Genomic DNA, 14,879 nt, shown 5'->3' with positions numbered 1-14,879 from the left:
CACATATGCACAAACACACACAAATGTGCACAAACATACACGTTCCGTCATCCTGCTGCTCTGTGTACCAGTACTCCTTTGATGAGCGTCAGCCGCAGGGTCAAGGCTATTCAGGTCCGCAGGGGTCCGAAGACACAGCAGAAATTGACGACTCTTTCTCCAAGCAGGTACCAACTGTTAGCTTGTTAGCATTTAAAGGTCCCCTCCCATCGCATTTTTGAAAGTTATTTTTCATCATCTTTGACGTCCTTTTATCGTGTTTGCAAGATCACTTGGGTTGAAAATACCCAAAGATCCCTTTTTCAAGCTATTCTAGTTGGTCTTTGGATTTCTAATTAATATGCCATATGTAAAAAAGCTTTGCTCTGATTGGATGATTTCTATTCACAATTGAAGTATGGAATACAGCTTCACTCTGATTGGCTGTTGGCGAACGGCGATATCTCGGTGGCCAGGCATTCGTAGTGACCGAGCGTTTATTTCATTCGATGTGGGGATAGTTGTCCTATCATTTTGCAACAGAATTCACCAAGCGTTGGATTGTTGGCCCACTACTCACAAGTCGCAACACCACAGAGGAAGGGACGTGTCACATGGGTGAAGTAAAATAAGAGGATATTTCGAGAAGCGGGTCTCATTCAATCACTACAACATCACCGGCTCACGGCGCAGCATTCATCTGTGGCGTACATTTCGGCGACATTGACCCCAGTTATTCAAGATTATAAATATGGTTAAGTACCTTTTTTAAAACACATTACTGATGTGCCATAGTTCTTTTTGTAATTGGCTTGCTATCTTGTTACATGTTAGCGTACAAGTGCTAGCATGTTAGTTAGTGTTTTATCAATTCTCATTTGAAATAGCACAGGAAAACACGTCGAATCTATCGAGAATTCATCTAGCTCCCTTACTGCATTTTATAGTCCTTTGGTGTCTTGCTAGCATGTTAGCATTTTGACAATTCTCATTTGAAATAGTACTCGATTCCCGCACAAGATGTAGAATCCTTATCAAGCTGCCTCTGCGCTTTTTGTAGCCAGGTTGGTATCTCGCTAAATGTTAGCAGATCAACTGCTACCATATTAGCATTTTATCAATTCTCATTTGAAACGGGGCTAATTGATCTGACTTAGGGGCTATTTTTTAGAGAACAGATTGCTATCTGCTGTGTTAGCATACAAAGTTTTAGCAAGAAAGCACTTATGTTAGCATACAAATACAGTTGGCAATGTTGACTGTGTGTGTGCCTGTTTGTGCGTGTTTGTGTATGTACCTGCACGTATGTCAGGTCAAGTCACTGGCAGATTCAATGGACGACTCGCTCACCTGTCAATCGGGTCGAGGGGACTCCCAGGAGGCGGGAGGAGAAGGAGAGGAGGAAGAGGAGGGTGACGAGGAGGAAGAAGAAGAGGACGAGGAAGAGGAGGAAGACTACAGGGAGGGCTGCTGGAGTGGGACCGCCACCTCCTCCCGCCGTGTGGTGGGCCAGGTGGGTCGGGTCGGGCGGGGGGCCTCCGGCGCCGCCATGCACGAGGACAGCACGGCCACCTCCTTCAGTGACGTCACCCTCTACATGGACGAAGGCTGCCTCCCGGCCTCGCCCATCTCCCGCCCGCCTTCCTCGCCCCTGTCTTGCCCTGCCTCCAGCTCCGACACAGAGTACTGGGGAGGCGCTAGCGGAAGGGAGGACAGCCGAAAAACAGAACGAGGCGGCAACGCCAGCCGCAGGAGCAGCACCCCTTGCACAGAATGTCGGGGGGAGTACCGAGGGAGGGCCGCCACAGGAGGACACTTGCCTGTCTTGACCATAGAACCGCCCAGTGACAGCTCGGTCGACATGAGTGACAGGTCAGTCGAGAGACACAATCGCAGAAGGTTGAAAGGAGTGAGGCGCAGAAAGTAAATGTAGGGAGTAAAAGTAAAAAAATTAATCCACGAGTACAGTACATAGACCTGTAAAAAGCTACTATCTAGTGCAGTCATGAAGTATTTGTACCACTGACTTCAAATCTTAAATCCTATGAACTGTGGTCATCTTAAGGTCCGAGCGCGGCTCCATCGGGCGTTTGGTCTACGAGCAGGAGCCGCCCGGGGTGGAGCGAGCAGCAGGAGAAGAAAGTGGAGGCGGAAATGGTGAGAGCGCAGAGGAAGACCACGGAGGTGGCGGGGCAGCAAGTAGCGAGGCCGACTCACCGCAGGGAACCATCAAACACAAACCAAACGGCCGCTCGGTGGTGATGGCGCAGGGACAGACTCGTAGTTGCGCCCCCTTGCCCATGCCCTCGGCCCGCGCCCTGCCATCCCACGTGCTGCCGCACCCAGTCCAGCACACGCACCCTCACCCGTCGCCCGTCCCCCATCTGCCCACCGTCTTGCACCACCACCCGCAGTACAACCACATGGCGTACGTGCACCACGGCGGGGCCGCGTATGTGCCGCACTTTGCCCAGCACCATTACCACCACCTGCACCACCACCACCACCTCCCCTACCCCTGCCCGGAACCCACTTCTTCGCCGCTGCCCTTGCCCATTCCACCACTCTCCCCGATGCCACCGCCGCTCACACCCTCGCCGCTGTCGTCTTCCGCGGACGCTAATCAGCACCTGCACCACCTGCCGCACCTGCACCATCCGCTGCACCACCACCTGCTGTGCTCGGATGGCGACAACGAGAGCGTCAACTCCACGACCACCAACTCCAACGACGACACCACCGTCAACAACGGCAGCTCGGGCTCGTCGTCACGCGACAGTCTGCGAGAGCCCACAGCGGCGGCGCACGGCAAGCAGACGTATCAGCGCGAGAGCCGCCACAGCTGGGACTCGCCCGCCTTCAATAACGACGTGGTCCAGCGGCGCCACTACCGAATCGGACTCAACCTCTTCAACAAGTGAGGAGAGAGAAAGCGTTGCGCGTTAGAGCCTTTTAAAGACTCCATCGTCTTGGATGTTTACGAATGTATGATGAATGGTTCAATGAAGACTACAATCTATTTGGTGTTAACGAAATCACGTACATTGGGTTCTTTGAAAACTAAATTGGCTTCGATGTTTTCAGATACCCATGCATTAGGGTCTTTCAAGAATACATTTTCTTTGATGTTTACGAAAATCACAAGCACATTAGGTTAATTGAAAGACTAAATTGTCTTTGGATTGATTGCCTTTGGTTTATTAGGGTCTTGGAAGACTAAATCGTCTTTGATGGTTACGAAAACTTTCATTAGGGTTTATGAAAACATAAGTATGTTAGGTACATTGAAGACTGAATTGCCTTTGGTGTAACGAAAAACACGTCCGTTAGGTTCTTTGAAGACTAGTTTTTGTAATGATTACGAAAACACAACGACACAAGGTTCAATGAAGACTAAATTGTCAAAGATGTTGACAAAAACACCTTTATTAGTTAAATATTTGTTGTTTATGAAAATATACTTTGGTTTCTTTGAAAGCGAAAATACTTTTTGATTATTACCAAAACACAAGTATGTTAGGTTCAATGAAGACTAAATTGTCTCTGATGTTTCCTAAAACTTGTGTTTTGGTTCGTTGAGTCTCCAATTCTCTTGTCTTGCTTTTTCTTTGGCAGAGGGCCCCGCCCGCTGTGCCACATATTAGAAACGGACAAGGAGGCTTGGCAGGATCACAGTCCTGACAGGTTATTTGTTGTGGTTGTCAGGAAGCCGGAGAAGGGAATCCAGTACCTGATCGAGAGAGGCTTTGTTTCGGACACACCGGTGGGCATCGCAAGGTTCATCCTGGAGAGGAAAGGTTTGAGCCGGCAGATGATTGGCGAGTTCCTGGGCAGCCGTCAGCAGTTCAACAAGGATGTGCTAGAGTGAGAACTTCGTTTTCCCACCACTCTATTCACCATGACGTGGTGCACTGATTAGCTCCTGTGCGTGTCTTGTGTTCAGCTGCGTCCTGGACGAGATGGACTTCTCTGGGATGGACCTGGATGATGCACTGAGAAAATTCCAAGCTCAGATCAAAGTTCAGGGTGAAGCTCAGCGGGTGGAGCGGCTGGTGGAGGCTTTCAGGTAGGTTCGCGTCCTTCGATGGCTGGTGACAGAGTTCGGCTGACGGTTTTGCTCTCGTCCTGCAGTCAACGCTACTGTGTGTGCAACCCGGTGCTGATACGGCAGTTCCAAAATCCAGACACCATTTTTATCCTGGCCTTCGCCATCATTCTCCTCAACACGGACATGTACAGCCCCAACGTGAAGCCCGAGAGGAAGATGAAACTGGATGACTTCGTCAAGAACCTGCGAGGCCGGTGGCTCTTCATGTTGTCTTTTGTTGAACTTGTAGAGGCTACTGTCGCTCCCACGGTCAAGCTAAATTGACTCTTTTGTCGTGTATTGACGACAATCAATCACACTCATATTCAGGCCATCACTGCACCGAAGTCAGGCGAGTCTACCACTACACCATTCGAGATTAAATTATCTTCAATGTTTGCAAAAATGCTAACTTTAGGTTCTTTGGGAAGTTTGTCTTAAAAAGTCCACAGATTTGAATTGGACCACCTCCACATGCTCTTCACTCACACTTCACTCAACCCCAAGCCAATTCCTTTTTATTTCTAGGTGTGGACAACGGTCAGGACATTCCGAGAGACCTTCTGGTCTCCATTTATGGAAGGATCCAGAAGTGGGAGCTGAGGACCAATGATGACCACGTGTCTCAGGTGCAGGCGGTTGAGAGGATGGTGGTCGGCAAGAAGCCCGTAAGAGCCTGTCGACTTCTGCGTTGGCCTCAATCAGCCGTCTGCTCTTACTGAATGGTTGACGGATAATTCCCAGGTTCTGTCACTGCCTCACCGCCGGCTGGTGTGCTGCTGTCAGCTGTTCGAGGTTCCCGACCCGAACCGAGCTCAGAGGAGCGGCGTCCACCAAAGAGAGGTCTTCCTGTTCAACGACCTGCTGATGGTAAGAAACGAGGGGTGAAACGTTTTTTGAAATCCACCCAAACGGTTCGGTTCAACTGTTTCATGTGTTCCGTTTGTTTCGTAGGCACGCGCTCGCTTCTTTTTTTGACAAAAGCAGTGAACAGTAGTGCTAATGCAAGCCAAGATGGTGGCACACGCCGCAGTGACGTGTAAAAGATCCGTTCGGAAATTCAATCGGGCGCCCTGACGCTACTCTGCGAGTGCGAGTCTTCAGCACATTCCAACAGCGCTCCAGAAGTGAACAAGTAAACAAAGTTGACTTGAGAGTTTAGCATCTCAAAGCCACGCAAGTCTTGAGTGTACACGCGTTACGTACTTGGAAACTGCTTTTAAATTGTGAAAACAAAAAAGACAAAATGTCTCCTTTAACATTGATAAATGAACATGAAGTCCTCTCTTTCCCTTCATCTTCCTCCTCCTCCTCCTCCCCCTCTCCCTTCACAGGTGACCAAGATCTTCCAAAAGAAGAAGGCCTCCGTGACGTATAGTTTCCGACAATCATTCCCGTTGGTGGACATGCAGGTGCACACCTTCCAGAACACTTGTAAGAACCTCTTCTTTTCTTTTTTCAGAACAGTGCTCACTCTTCATAGACCCTTCGAGAGCTGCAGGATTTAACCCTCGTGTTGCGGGTCAAATTGAGACGTTTGGACGTTAAAGACAAACAGTAAACCCCCGTCTATCACCGGGGGATACAACCATATTTAACGCGTTGAATGTAGTTATGGAATACTATTTCAATCTGAGTTACATCGATGAAACTAATACAGTTTAAATATTTGACTAGGCCCCGGGCCACTTTGGACAAATAGGTTAAGAGCCCCTTCTTTAATGCACGTTGCAGCCGCCCAATGAGCTTGTGTCGTGTCGTGTCGTCCAGATTACCCTCACGGCATCAGGTTGACATCGGCCAACCCCGGGGGCGAGAGGAAGGTCTTGATCGTGTTCACGGCGCCGAGCCAGCAGGACCGCACTCGCTTCACCTCGGACCTGAGGGAGAGCGTGGCCGAGGTGCAGGACATGGAGAAGTACCGCGTGGAGTGTAAGTGGGGGCGACACGGCTTTGGGGCAACTGACTGGCCGAGAGATAGACCGTTTTTTTTTTTTGGGAGGGTCCACTCATTTTTTGTATTACAGAGCTGTATTACAGTGGACCCCCGCTATTTGCAGGAAATAGGACCGGTCTGTACCACGAATAGCAAAAAGCCGTGGATAATTGACACCCGTTGTAATTACTTTTATTTATTTTATTTAAAAAAAACAAACAAAAAAAACGGAAAACCGGAGTAACCGGAGAAAAGCCACCCAGGCACGGGGAGAACATGCAAACTTCACACAGGCGGGGCCGGTTTTAAACCCACAATTAAGCAAAATGTTTTTCATGTACAGTGTAAGAATATTTTAGATTTGATTAATATTGTTATTGTATAGCAGCACGATGGACCACTGGTTAGAGCGTTTGGCTCACAGTTCTGAGGACCGGGGTTCAATCCTCGGCCCCTCCTGCGTGGAGTTTGCATGTTTTGCATGCTAGGCTAATTGACGACTCTAAATTGCCCGTAGGTGTGAATGTGAGTGCGAACGGTTGTTCGTTTATATGTGCCCTGCGATTGGCTGGCAACCCGTTCAGGAAGATAGCCCGAAGATAGCTGGGATAGGCTCCGGCACGCCCGCGACCGGCGTGAGGAGAAGCGGCTGAGAAAATGGATGGATGGATGGATGGATTGTTATTGTACTATTTACAATAATTCAATGAACCAATTATCTATCAATGTCAATGCTCAGCTGTTGGTTGTGGCACTTCGGGTACCCACACAGTCCTCTCGCCTCACACGCAGCCGAACTAGAGAAGCAGAAAGGTGTGATGCGTCCCGCCGCGCTGATGGCGGGCGGGCCGGGCAGCGGCGCCGGAGGGGCGGGGCCCTTGAAGAGCGAGGCTGTGAACGGCGCCCCGGGTCGGCCCGGCCTGGACGACACGTACGCGTCGGTGGACGGACTCAAACGCACGGCGCTCAGCTCCTCGCTCCGAGACCTGTCCGACAGCGGTCAGCACAGCTTCCTCTTTGGGTCGAGATGTGAAAAATGGCTTTACACTGTGTCTCCAATTATTACGCGTAGAACATTCCGTTCAAGACTTGACGTTAACGCCCGCCAAATGCGCGTGAATTTCAGCAGTGGCGGGCGTTAACGTCAACTCGCCACTCCCGCGAGCCACTTTGTATTTCGATGGGTAAAAGGCTCCGTCATGAAAGGTTTCACCGAGCACCCGCCCCCCACCGCCAAGCCCGCGTTGATGACTGTATTTGGACTGGCCAAAATCTTGGGAATAATTGTGCCAAGTGAAAACTGTGAGTGGCCGGTAGCAAAAAAGTTCATGTCAAGCCCTGATTATGCTCAATCAAAATCAAGCACGTCGTTCCACTTTAATAAGCAAGTCCGAGTTCTTATGAATAGCAGGAAGAAAAGAAGTATGAAAAGCGTGGACTCGTTCGTCCAATGCCTTGCCAGCGTTCGGGCCCCTACGGACAAAGAACGGACTGGTTGCCAGCCAATGTCTGGGCACCAACTGCTACTTCGGATGATCCAGATAGATGAAGTTCTTGATCGGTTATCATAGTTTTGATTTTAAAAAGTGATATGTGAGACATTATTTATCGAACCGAATGGAATTTTAGATGATTCCATTGTATTCCATGTAAATTGCACTATTGAGGAAAATGCACCAAAACGGCATACGCCTAATAATTCGGAACACAGTGAAAGTCGACGACGTGATGCCGCTTCTGCCCCCGATGGACACTTGACCGTTGCTTCATTCTGATTGGCCAACAGGGAAGCGAGGTCGTCGGAACAGCGTGGGTTCACTGGACAGCACGATGGAAGTAAGCATGATGTCAATTCATGTCACGTGTGATCAGAGCAACTCATCACTGATCATCTATTTGTCATTTTTTGCGTTGTATCTAGAAGCACAACGATGGCCTTTTTTTTCTCTTTTTAAACCTTCTGCTATGTTTGTTTTTTCGCGGGTGCGTTGTATGTCGGTACCATCAAGGGTCCCCTGTAATTTTTTACTGCCTCTTCGCGACCCATCCATTTATGGGACCGCGGCTCACTTTTGGGCCCCGACCCATCAGTTGAGAATCACTGGTCGAAGCCATCGCTTTAGCTTGAAGATTGTACCATCAAGGTTTGCCACTGTAAATTTGAAAAATTATTATTATTTTTTTTAAATATCGAATTAAAAACAAGGAAAGAATACGTTTTTCTCAATTTAAACAGTCACATAACAGGAGGGTTCAATGACAGTCTATAAAAAGTGGAAAATGCTAATTGAACTTGTGTGCTGGTCCTGTCAGGGGTCCATCATCAGCAGCCCGCGGCCGCACCAGCAGTACCACCCCGGAGGGCTTCTGGCCTACAGCCCCATGATGGCGCCCTCGTCTCCGGCAGCCTACCGGCCGCACCGCCCTACTCAGAGCCCCGGTACGGGGGTAGGCGGTGGGCCGGGGCTCTGTCACAACCAGGCCGGGCCGAGCGCATCCCCGCTCGCGAGCGGGGGCGCAGCTGGGGCCGGCGGAGGGATGGCGACGGGGGTCGGCCCGGGCGGCAGCGGCCGGTTCGGGAACTTTTTTGGCAGCCGCAGAGGGAAAGTTCCCGGTCCCCTGACGATGACGTCGCCAACACCGCAGGGCCCCCCGAGTCCGCTGATGATATCCTCCCCGCCCCACTACCCCGCACCCGAGCCTCCTATCGCCCACCCGTCCTCCCCTTCCCCGTGCCCCTCCCCATCCGTCAACCTCGGCCAGTCGGACCCGGGAGGCATTGGAGGGGCTGGAGGCCCGGGTGGGGCGCCGTCCAAGCTCCAGGCGTTGCACGCCCAGTATTGCCACGGCAACAGTGGGGGAAGCGGGCACCAGCTGCAACAGACTCCACCCCCACCTTACCACCACCATCACCGATACCACATGCAAAGCGCCCCACAGCACCACCCCCTCATGCACAGGGTGTCGGTCCCGCGGCGCCAGGTCGCGTCTGGCTGCGCGCCGTCTCACATCCAGCAGCATCAGCGGCTCCAGCAAGCCGCCGCCCAGCACCAGCGCTACAACGCCGCCTCGGGTTTCATCACGCCCCCGCCGCTGTCCCCGCACTCGCCTCTCACCCCGACGACGCCACACGGACTCTTCCGGCCGGGCGGCGGAGGCAAGCTGCCGCTAACCATCTCGCACTCGCAGCCCCACCCCCACAGTCACTCTCACAACCACGCCGCCCACTCCCCGCTGAGCCCCTCACCTGCCAGCTCGCCCTCCACCCACTTCATCTTCTCCACGCCACCGCCCCAGACTCCTTCGGCGCGTCTGGTCTCCCAGACCCTGCCACAGCCCTACGGCTCCCAGTACCCACCGCTCTCCTCTATCCCACCCCCTCCTCCGCACTCCCCGTTGCCGCCCCCATCCGCCTCACCGCTCTCCCCGCACCCGGGGGCGGGCGGCGGGCCGGGAACCAAGTCGAAGCCGGTCAGTCGGATCAGCACCGTCGTGTGAGGAGTCGGCGAGCCGAGGCCCCAGCCCGTCTGGTCGTCGGCCACCGGGGGGCGGCACCCCACCTCGTAGCCAGCTACCGGGGGGCGGCGCTAAGAGGGGGGAGGAGGAGGAGGAGGAGGAGGAGGAGGATGGCCGGAGGACAAGTGCAAACGTATCAAAATGGCCGCCTGGTTAGGCGGCGAGAAATTAGAACGGGGAAGAGGAAATTACTGAGCCTGTGTTACTTTCACATCCACTTCCCCTGCGGCTAGAACACCCGACAGATAATGTCCCGGCGCACATCGATCGAGCCATCCTTCGGGGGGTGCGGAGAATTTAGTGAGGAGTGAGAACAGTGCCTGACGAGGGTTTGCGCACCACACGAGCACGTGACAACTGGATTCCAGAAATCCAGCTGTTCCCCGGAATGGCCAATAGGGGGCGCCGTAGTTAGTTTGCTGCACTTTGTGTCTTGTTTGGTGCACACCCGTGCATGACTTGTGCAATCGCTGCTGAGTGTTTGTAAGAAGGGGCGGGGACTTTTTGTTGCTGCTGTTTTTGTTTTTTTTACCTCTGTGCTTTGTGAAAATGTTGTTTTGGCTCACAGGGTTTCTGCACTCTCCTTGTTATGGATCGGGACGGTCATTTAATTCTTCACTACGATACACATACCATATGCATGTATATATATGTGTGTGTGTGTATATATATATATATATATATATATATATATATATATATATATATGCATGTATATATATCAAGGCAGGAAGAAAGCCTGAAGACCAACATCAAGGTGAGAAGACGAACATCAAGTCAAACATTAAGATAGGACAAACCTGAAGACAAGCATCAAGACCAACATGAAGACGAGATGACGAGACAAACACCAACGCGAAAAGAATTCAAAAAATACAAAGACAAACATCTCCCATTCTAATGTGTAATGCGGTATATAATGTATCAGGTATTCCAAAGGTATACAAAAGCAAAGCATATTGATGTACTGATGTTTTTTTTTCCGTGTTGCCAAGGAAGGAGATGAAGCTATTAATCATGATCCCAAACAGGGTGCACTCTGGGAAACAGAGTCTTTTTTACACAATCGACGAGTCAGTCAAATACTAGTCCTGCGTATTTAGATCAAATGTGGTGTTATTATGCAAAATGCAACGTAAGTATACATAGTTACAATCTTCCTGGCTGGCAATATAGTGACATTATCAAGAGTCCTGGAATGTTTGTTCCATTAATTGAGCCATTTCCCCCTCAAATTGGTTGATTAAAACATGTATTTTTTTATTTTACCTCATTGAATAATGGGCTATTTGATTTATTGTAAATAAAATAAAAATAGCTTAGTGAAAAACTTTTTTTACATATATTTTATATTTTTCAATAAAAAATGTTTTTATTAAATATTAATTATAAATAATAAAGTTACAAAATGGGAAATGACTCTTTCACCATTAAAACGATTTACATAATTTGGTTCATTATTATAATTAACAATAAATGTGTTGAATTTTCCCTTGAGGGGTTATAAACAGGAAAGAAAATAATAAAATGAGCTTGAGTTATTCTATTAAAATCAACTATTTTACATCATTTTCTTCATTATAATTACATTCATTATAAAGAATGTGTTGATTTTCCCCTTGAGGGATTATAATCATTAAAATAACGTAAAACAATTTAAATGAAAATGTTCAACTGTAAAAATGTTTGATTATTTTTTTTTTTTTTTGGATTAAAATAAAATATTTGACATGCACATTTGAACTTGGCCCATCTGTCCCTTTTAGGAAGCATCATTCTGTGGTCGTTGAGCACTAAAGTTAGCCCGCCCGTCCGAACATGAAGTACAACGGCAACAATTAGCGCAACGAATCCAGCTCATTCGTCTTTTTTGCAAAGTGGAGCGCGAGGTGCCTTCAGACACGAGGATGGTAAAATATGAATCATCTTTTGAATAGACTATCATTTCAGACCACACCAGATGTAAAGGTTTTTGGGGACTTTTTTTTTTTTAAATCCGGACCTACACACGTGTACCTTTCTCTAATTATGATGATTATTTTTTGCACTTATGCAACTATGAGCGTCGCCTTTGTGAATGTGTGCACGTGAAGTTTACAGTGTGTGTGTTTTCTTGAGTCTGCGGGCGTATGCGTGCGAGTGTGTGTGTGTGTTTACGTTTTCAGGGTTCTACTGGGCGTATTTGAACTTGATTATTTTTGTACGTTTACCCATATTGCGTTACGAGTGGAAACGGCGTGAGGGCGTTCCTCTGGGCACCTTCTTGGCTCCCCTCTTTTTTTTTCATTCCCAGGGAAGACTATTGAGTCCGATTTGACTTTTCTTTTCTTTTTTAAAGAACAAAAAGGCAAAACTGGGCTTATGCAACGTTCCCTGAAGACTTAGATTACCTGATGATGACTTGAAATGTTTACACTGAAAACTTTACATTACTTGATGATTTGAAGACTACACTGACTCGTTCTTACGCTGAACCTGTCACATGACATGATGACGACTTGAAATGTCTTTACACTGAACATGTCGCATGGCTTGAAATTGAAGTGTCTTTACACTGTCTGAATCACGTGACTTAATGACTTGAAGCCTTTACACCTAACAGGTAACGTAACTTGAAATCTTTACACTGAATATGTCGCTTGACTTGAAGTACTTCACACTGAGCGTGCATTGGTAATAACTTCAAATCTTGACACCGAACACAACATGATTTGCCAACGATTTCCAGCGAACACGTCATATGCTCAGAGCCATATTTGAATGAAGTAACAACGATTTCATGAAGTGATGATAATGTACGGTGCAGCGTTTGGGTCATCGCGCTCGGACGCCACCTTGCCGTTTCCGCGTGGCTTTTGTCGGCCGCGGGGCTTGTGTGACGCTGCGCAAACACATGCAATAAGTGACTTCAATGGATTTTCTTTTTCCCCTGACCTGTTTGATTTCGCAATGATTGAGCGTTCACTTAACAGCAATCAAGACTGGATGAAAAGAAGAAAAGGCGTGTGTGTTTTTCGGTGTGCAGCACGTTGACGTATGAAAAGACGTAAAAATAGAGGCATGATGCTCTCTCGGCCCAGCTCTTCTCTCCATTATTGCTGTGCATGTCTTATCTATTATTACAGTATCTGCACTGAATGGAAGTTTGTATTATAAGCCGCTATGTACATAATAAACACGTTGAATTCAATGAAAAGCAGCTCTTTTCTTCAGGAACCAAGACCAACATTTTTCATTTTACAGGAAATATTTTCTGACCGCTGCTGCCGGCAAAACGGATTGTGTTGTTTTGGTTTTTTTGTTGTTGTTTTTTTTCTCTCTAAAGAAAATCAAATGACAAATGTTGTCTGCTTCCTGTGCTGAGGTAGTACGTGTACAAATGTACCAGTAGTGTCAAATACTGTATGTGTCCACAGAGATGACGTTATTTTAAAGATGATTTAGCCATGTATAGAATTATATTACTTGTAACTTTGTTTTGGACAACATTGCCGAGGCAAACGTGGAAATATTTATTGCTCTGAACATATAAAAATCTGTTCATGTTGATGGAAGGATGATGGCTCGCCTCCTGTTATTTTGCGGTTGTTTGTCGTATACTGTCCAGTAGTGCATCCATCCATTTTCCAAACAGCTTATCTTCACGGGGGTCACAGGTGTGCTGGAGCCTAAACCCAGCTGACTTTGGGGCGAGAAGCAGGGTACACCCTGAGCTGGTTGCCCGCCAATTGTGGGGCACAACGGTGCCGTGAAAGAAGTTACATTCTTTTTGTTTACAGTCATCAAACAAATGTAAATAGCAGACAAATAAGTCACCTTCAAATGCTGTTTTTACATGATTTCATTGATTGAGGAAGAAACTATTCAAAGTTACCTGACCCTGTGTGAAAAAGCAATCGCTCCCCTTGTTAAATCATCAATTCATAATAAGGCACATCACAATTTTTGGGTGAATCATCACTGATCACACCCGAGCCTGATTACCTCCGGACCCGTTCGATCAAGAAATCACTTAAACAGAACCTGTCTGACCAAATCAAGTGGGACAATAAAGATATAGAAAAGCTGCAAAGAAATGACACCATCCAAACAAAGTCAAGAACAGTTGCGAAATAAAGTAAGTGGCATCTATCAGTCGAGAAAGGGTTACTAAAGCCATTCAGCCAGCTTGAGGATTCCAGCGAACCATATGGAGAGCCATGATCCTCACATGGAGAAAACATGGAACAGTGGTGAACCTTCCCAGGAGTGGCCGGCCTACAAAGATTAGCCCAAGAGAACAGGAGGCCACGAAGGAACTCAGGACAACTTGGAAAGAACCGCAGGCCTCCCTTGCCTCAGTTAAGGTCAGAGTTCATGACGCAACAATAAGGAAGAGACTGAGCAAAAATGGCATCCATGGCGGCGTTCCAAGCCAAAAACCACTGCTCGTCTGACTTTTGCGACAAAAACATCGAAATGATTCCCGAGGCTTTTGGGAGAATATTATATGGATGAATAAATGTTGAGCCTTTTGGAAGGAGTGTGTCTCGTTGCATCTGGCGTAAATGTATCACAGCATTTCAGAAAAAGAACATCAACGCAACAGTCAACATGGTGGTGGTTGTGTGATGGTGTTGGGCTGCTTGGCTTCTTCAGGACCTGGACAACTTACTGTGATTTATGGAACCATGAATTCGGCTCTTTAACAGAAAATCCCGAAGGAGAATGTTCAGCCATCGGTTTGTGACTTCAAGCTGAAAGCGCACTTGGGTTCTGCAGCAGGATCGCGATCCAAAACACACGAGTCAAGTCAACTTCTGAATGGCTTCAAAAAACAAAATGAAGGTTTTGGAGTGGCCTAGTCAAAGTCCAGACTTGAATCTGATTGAATTCATGCTCGAAAACCCTCCATTTTGGCTGAATTCAAACAATTCTGCAAGGAAGGGTGGGCGAAGCTGAGTATGGCCTAACCAATTCTTAGTTTTAGGGGGCTTTATTTTTTTTCACGCAAGCCCAAGTAACTGAAGAGATTTTTTTCCCGCCCTTTATAAATGAAATCACTATTTTAAAAGAGCATTTTAAGTTCACTTGGGTTATATTTGTCTGATATTTATATTTGTTTGATGATCTTAAACATTAAAGTGAGGGAACTATCTAAAAATATCAGAATTTGAGAAGGCAATACATTTTCACTGTATTGACAAAAAAGAATCATAATAATGATTAGAAGACGTCGAAACTGGGTGGCTGAATGTCAGAGACTGTAATCGATTATTGGCACTTCCGGATTTTGAGAGTTGCATTGTTAGAACTACCACAGGGCTGGGACGAGAATTTGATTTGGATTTGGAAAGGTTGTTCATTCAAACAAAACCAAGT

General features: G+C 47.7%; 1 protein-coding gene across 1 annotated transcript in view; it reads left to right on the top strand.

The window, feature by feature from the left end:
• The window catches only part of LOC133412442 (IQ motif and SEC7 domain-containing protein 2-like), a 30,141-nt gene extending 20,546 nt beyond the window's left edge, over window positions 1-9,595 (top strand). Inside the window, exons 5-17 of the mRNA XM_061695654.1 lie at window positions 72-167; window positions 1,292-1,851; window positions 2,045-2,896; window positions 3,685-3,843; window positions 3,923-4,045; window positions 4,111-4,277; window positions 4,595-4,734; window positions 4,811-4,936; window positions 5,401-5,500; window positions 5,837-5,998; window positions 6,795-7,001; window positions 7,789-7,838; window positions 8,316-9,595. Coding sequence (XP_061551638.1) covers window positions 72-167; window positions 1,292-1,851; window positions 2,045-2,896; window positions 3,685-3,843; window positions 3,923-4,045; window positions 4,111-4,277; window positions 4,595-4,734; window positions 4,811-4,936; window positions 5,401-5,500; window positions 5,837-5,998; window positions 6,795-7,001; window positions 7,789-7,838; window positions 8,316-9,500 — 3,927 coding nt within the window. The 3' untranslated portion in view covers window positions 9,501-9,595. The remainder of the gene's footprint in view (window positions 1-71; window positions 168-1,291; window positions 1,852-2,044; window positions 2,897-3,684; window positions 3,844-3,922; window positions 4,046-4,110; window positions 4,278-4,594; window positions 4,735-4,810; window positions 4,937-5,400; window positions 5,501-5,836; window positions 5,999-6,794; window positions 7,002-7,788; window positions 7,839-8,315) is intronic.
• The last annotated feature ends 5,284 nt before the right edge of the window (window positions 9,596-14,879 follow it).

This window comes from Phycodurus eques, chromosome 1 (assembly GCF_024500275.1).
Source record: "Phycodurus eques isolate BA_2022a chromosome 1, UOR_Pequ_1.1, whole genome shotgun sequence".
Lineage (NCBI taxonomy): Eukaryota > Metazoa > Chordata > Actinopteri > Syngnathiformes > Syngnathidae > Phycodurus > Phycodurus eques.
The sequence above is the reverse complement of the archived record's forward strand: the minus strand, read 5'-3'. Positions and strand labels throughout refer to the sequence as shown.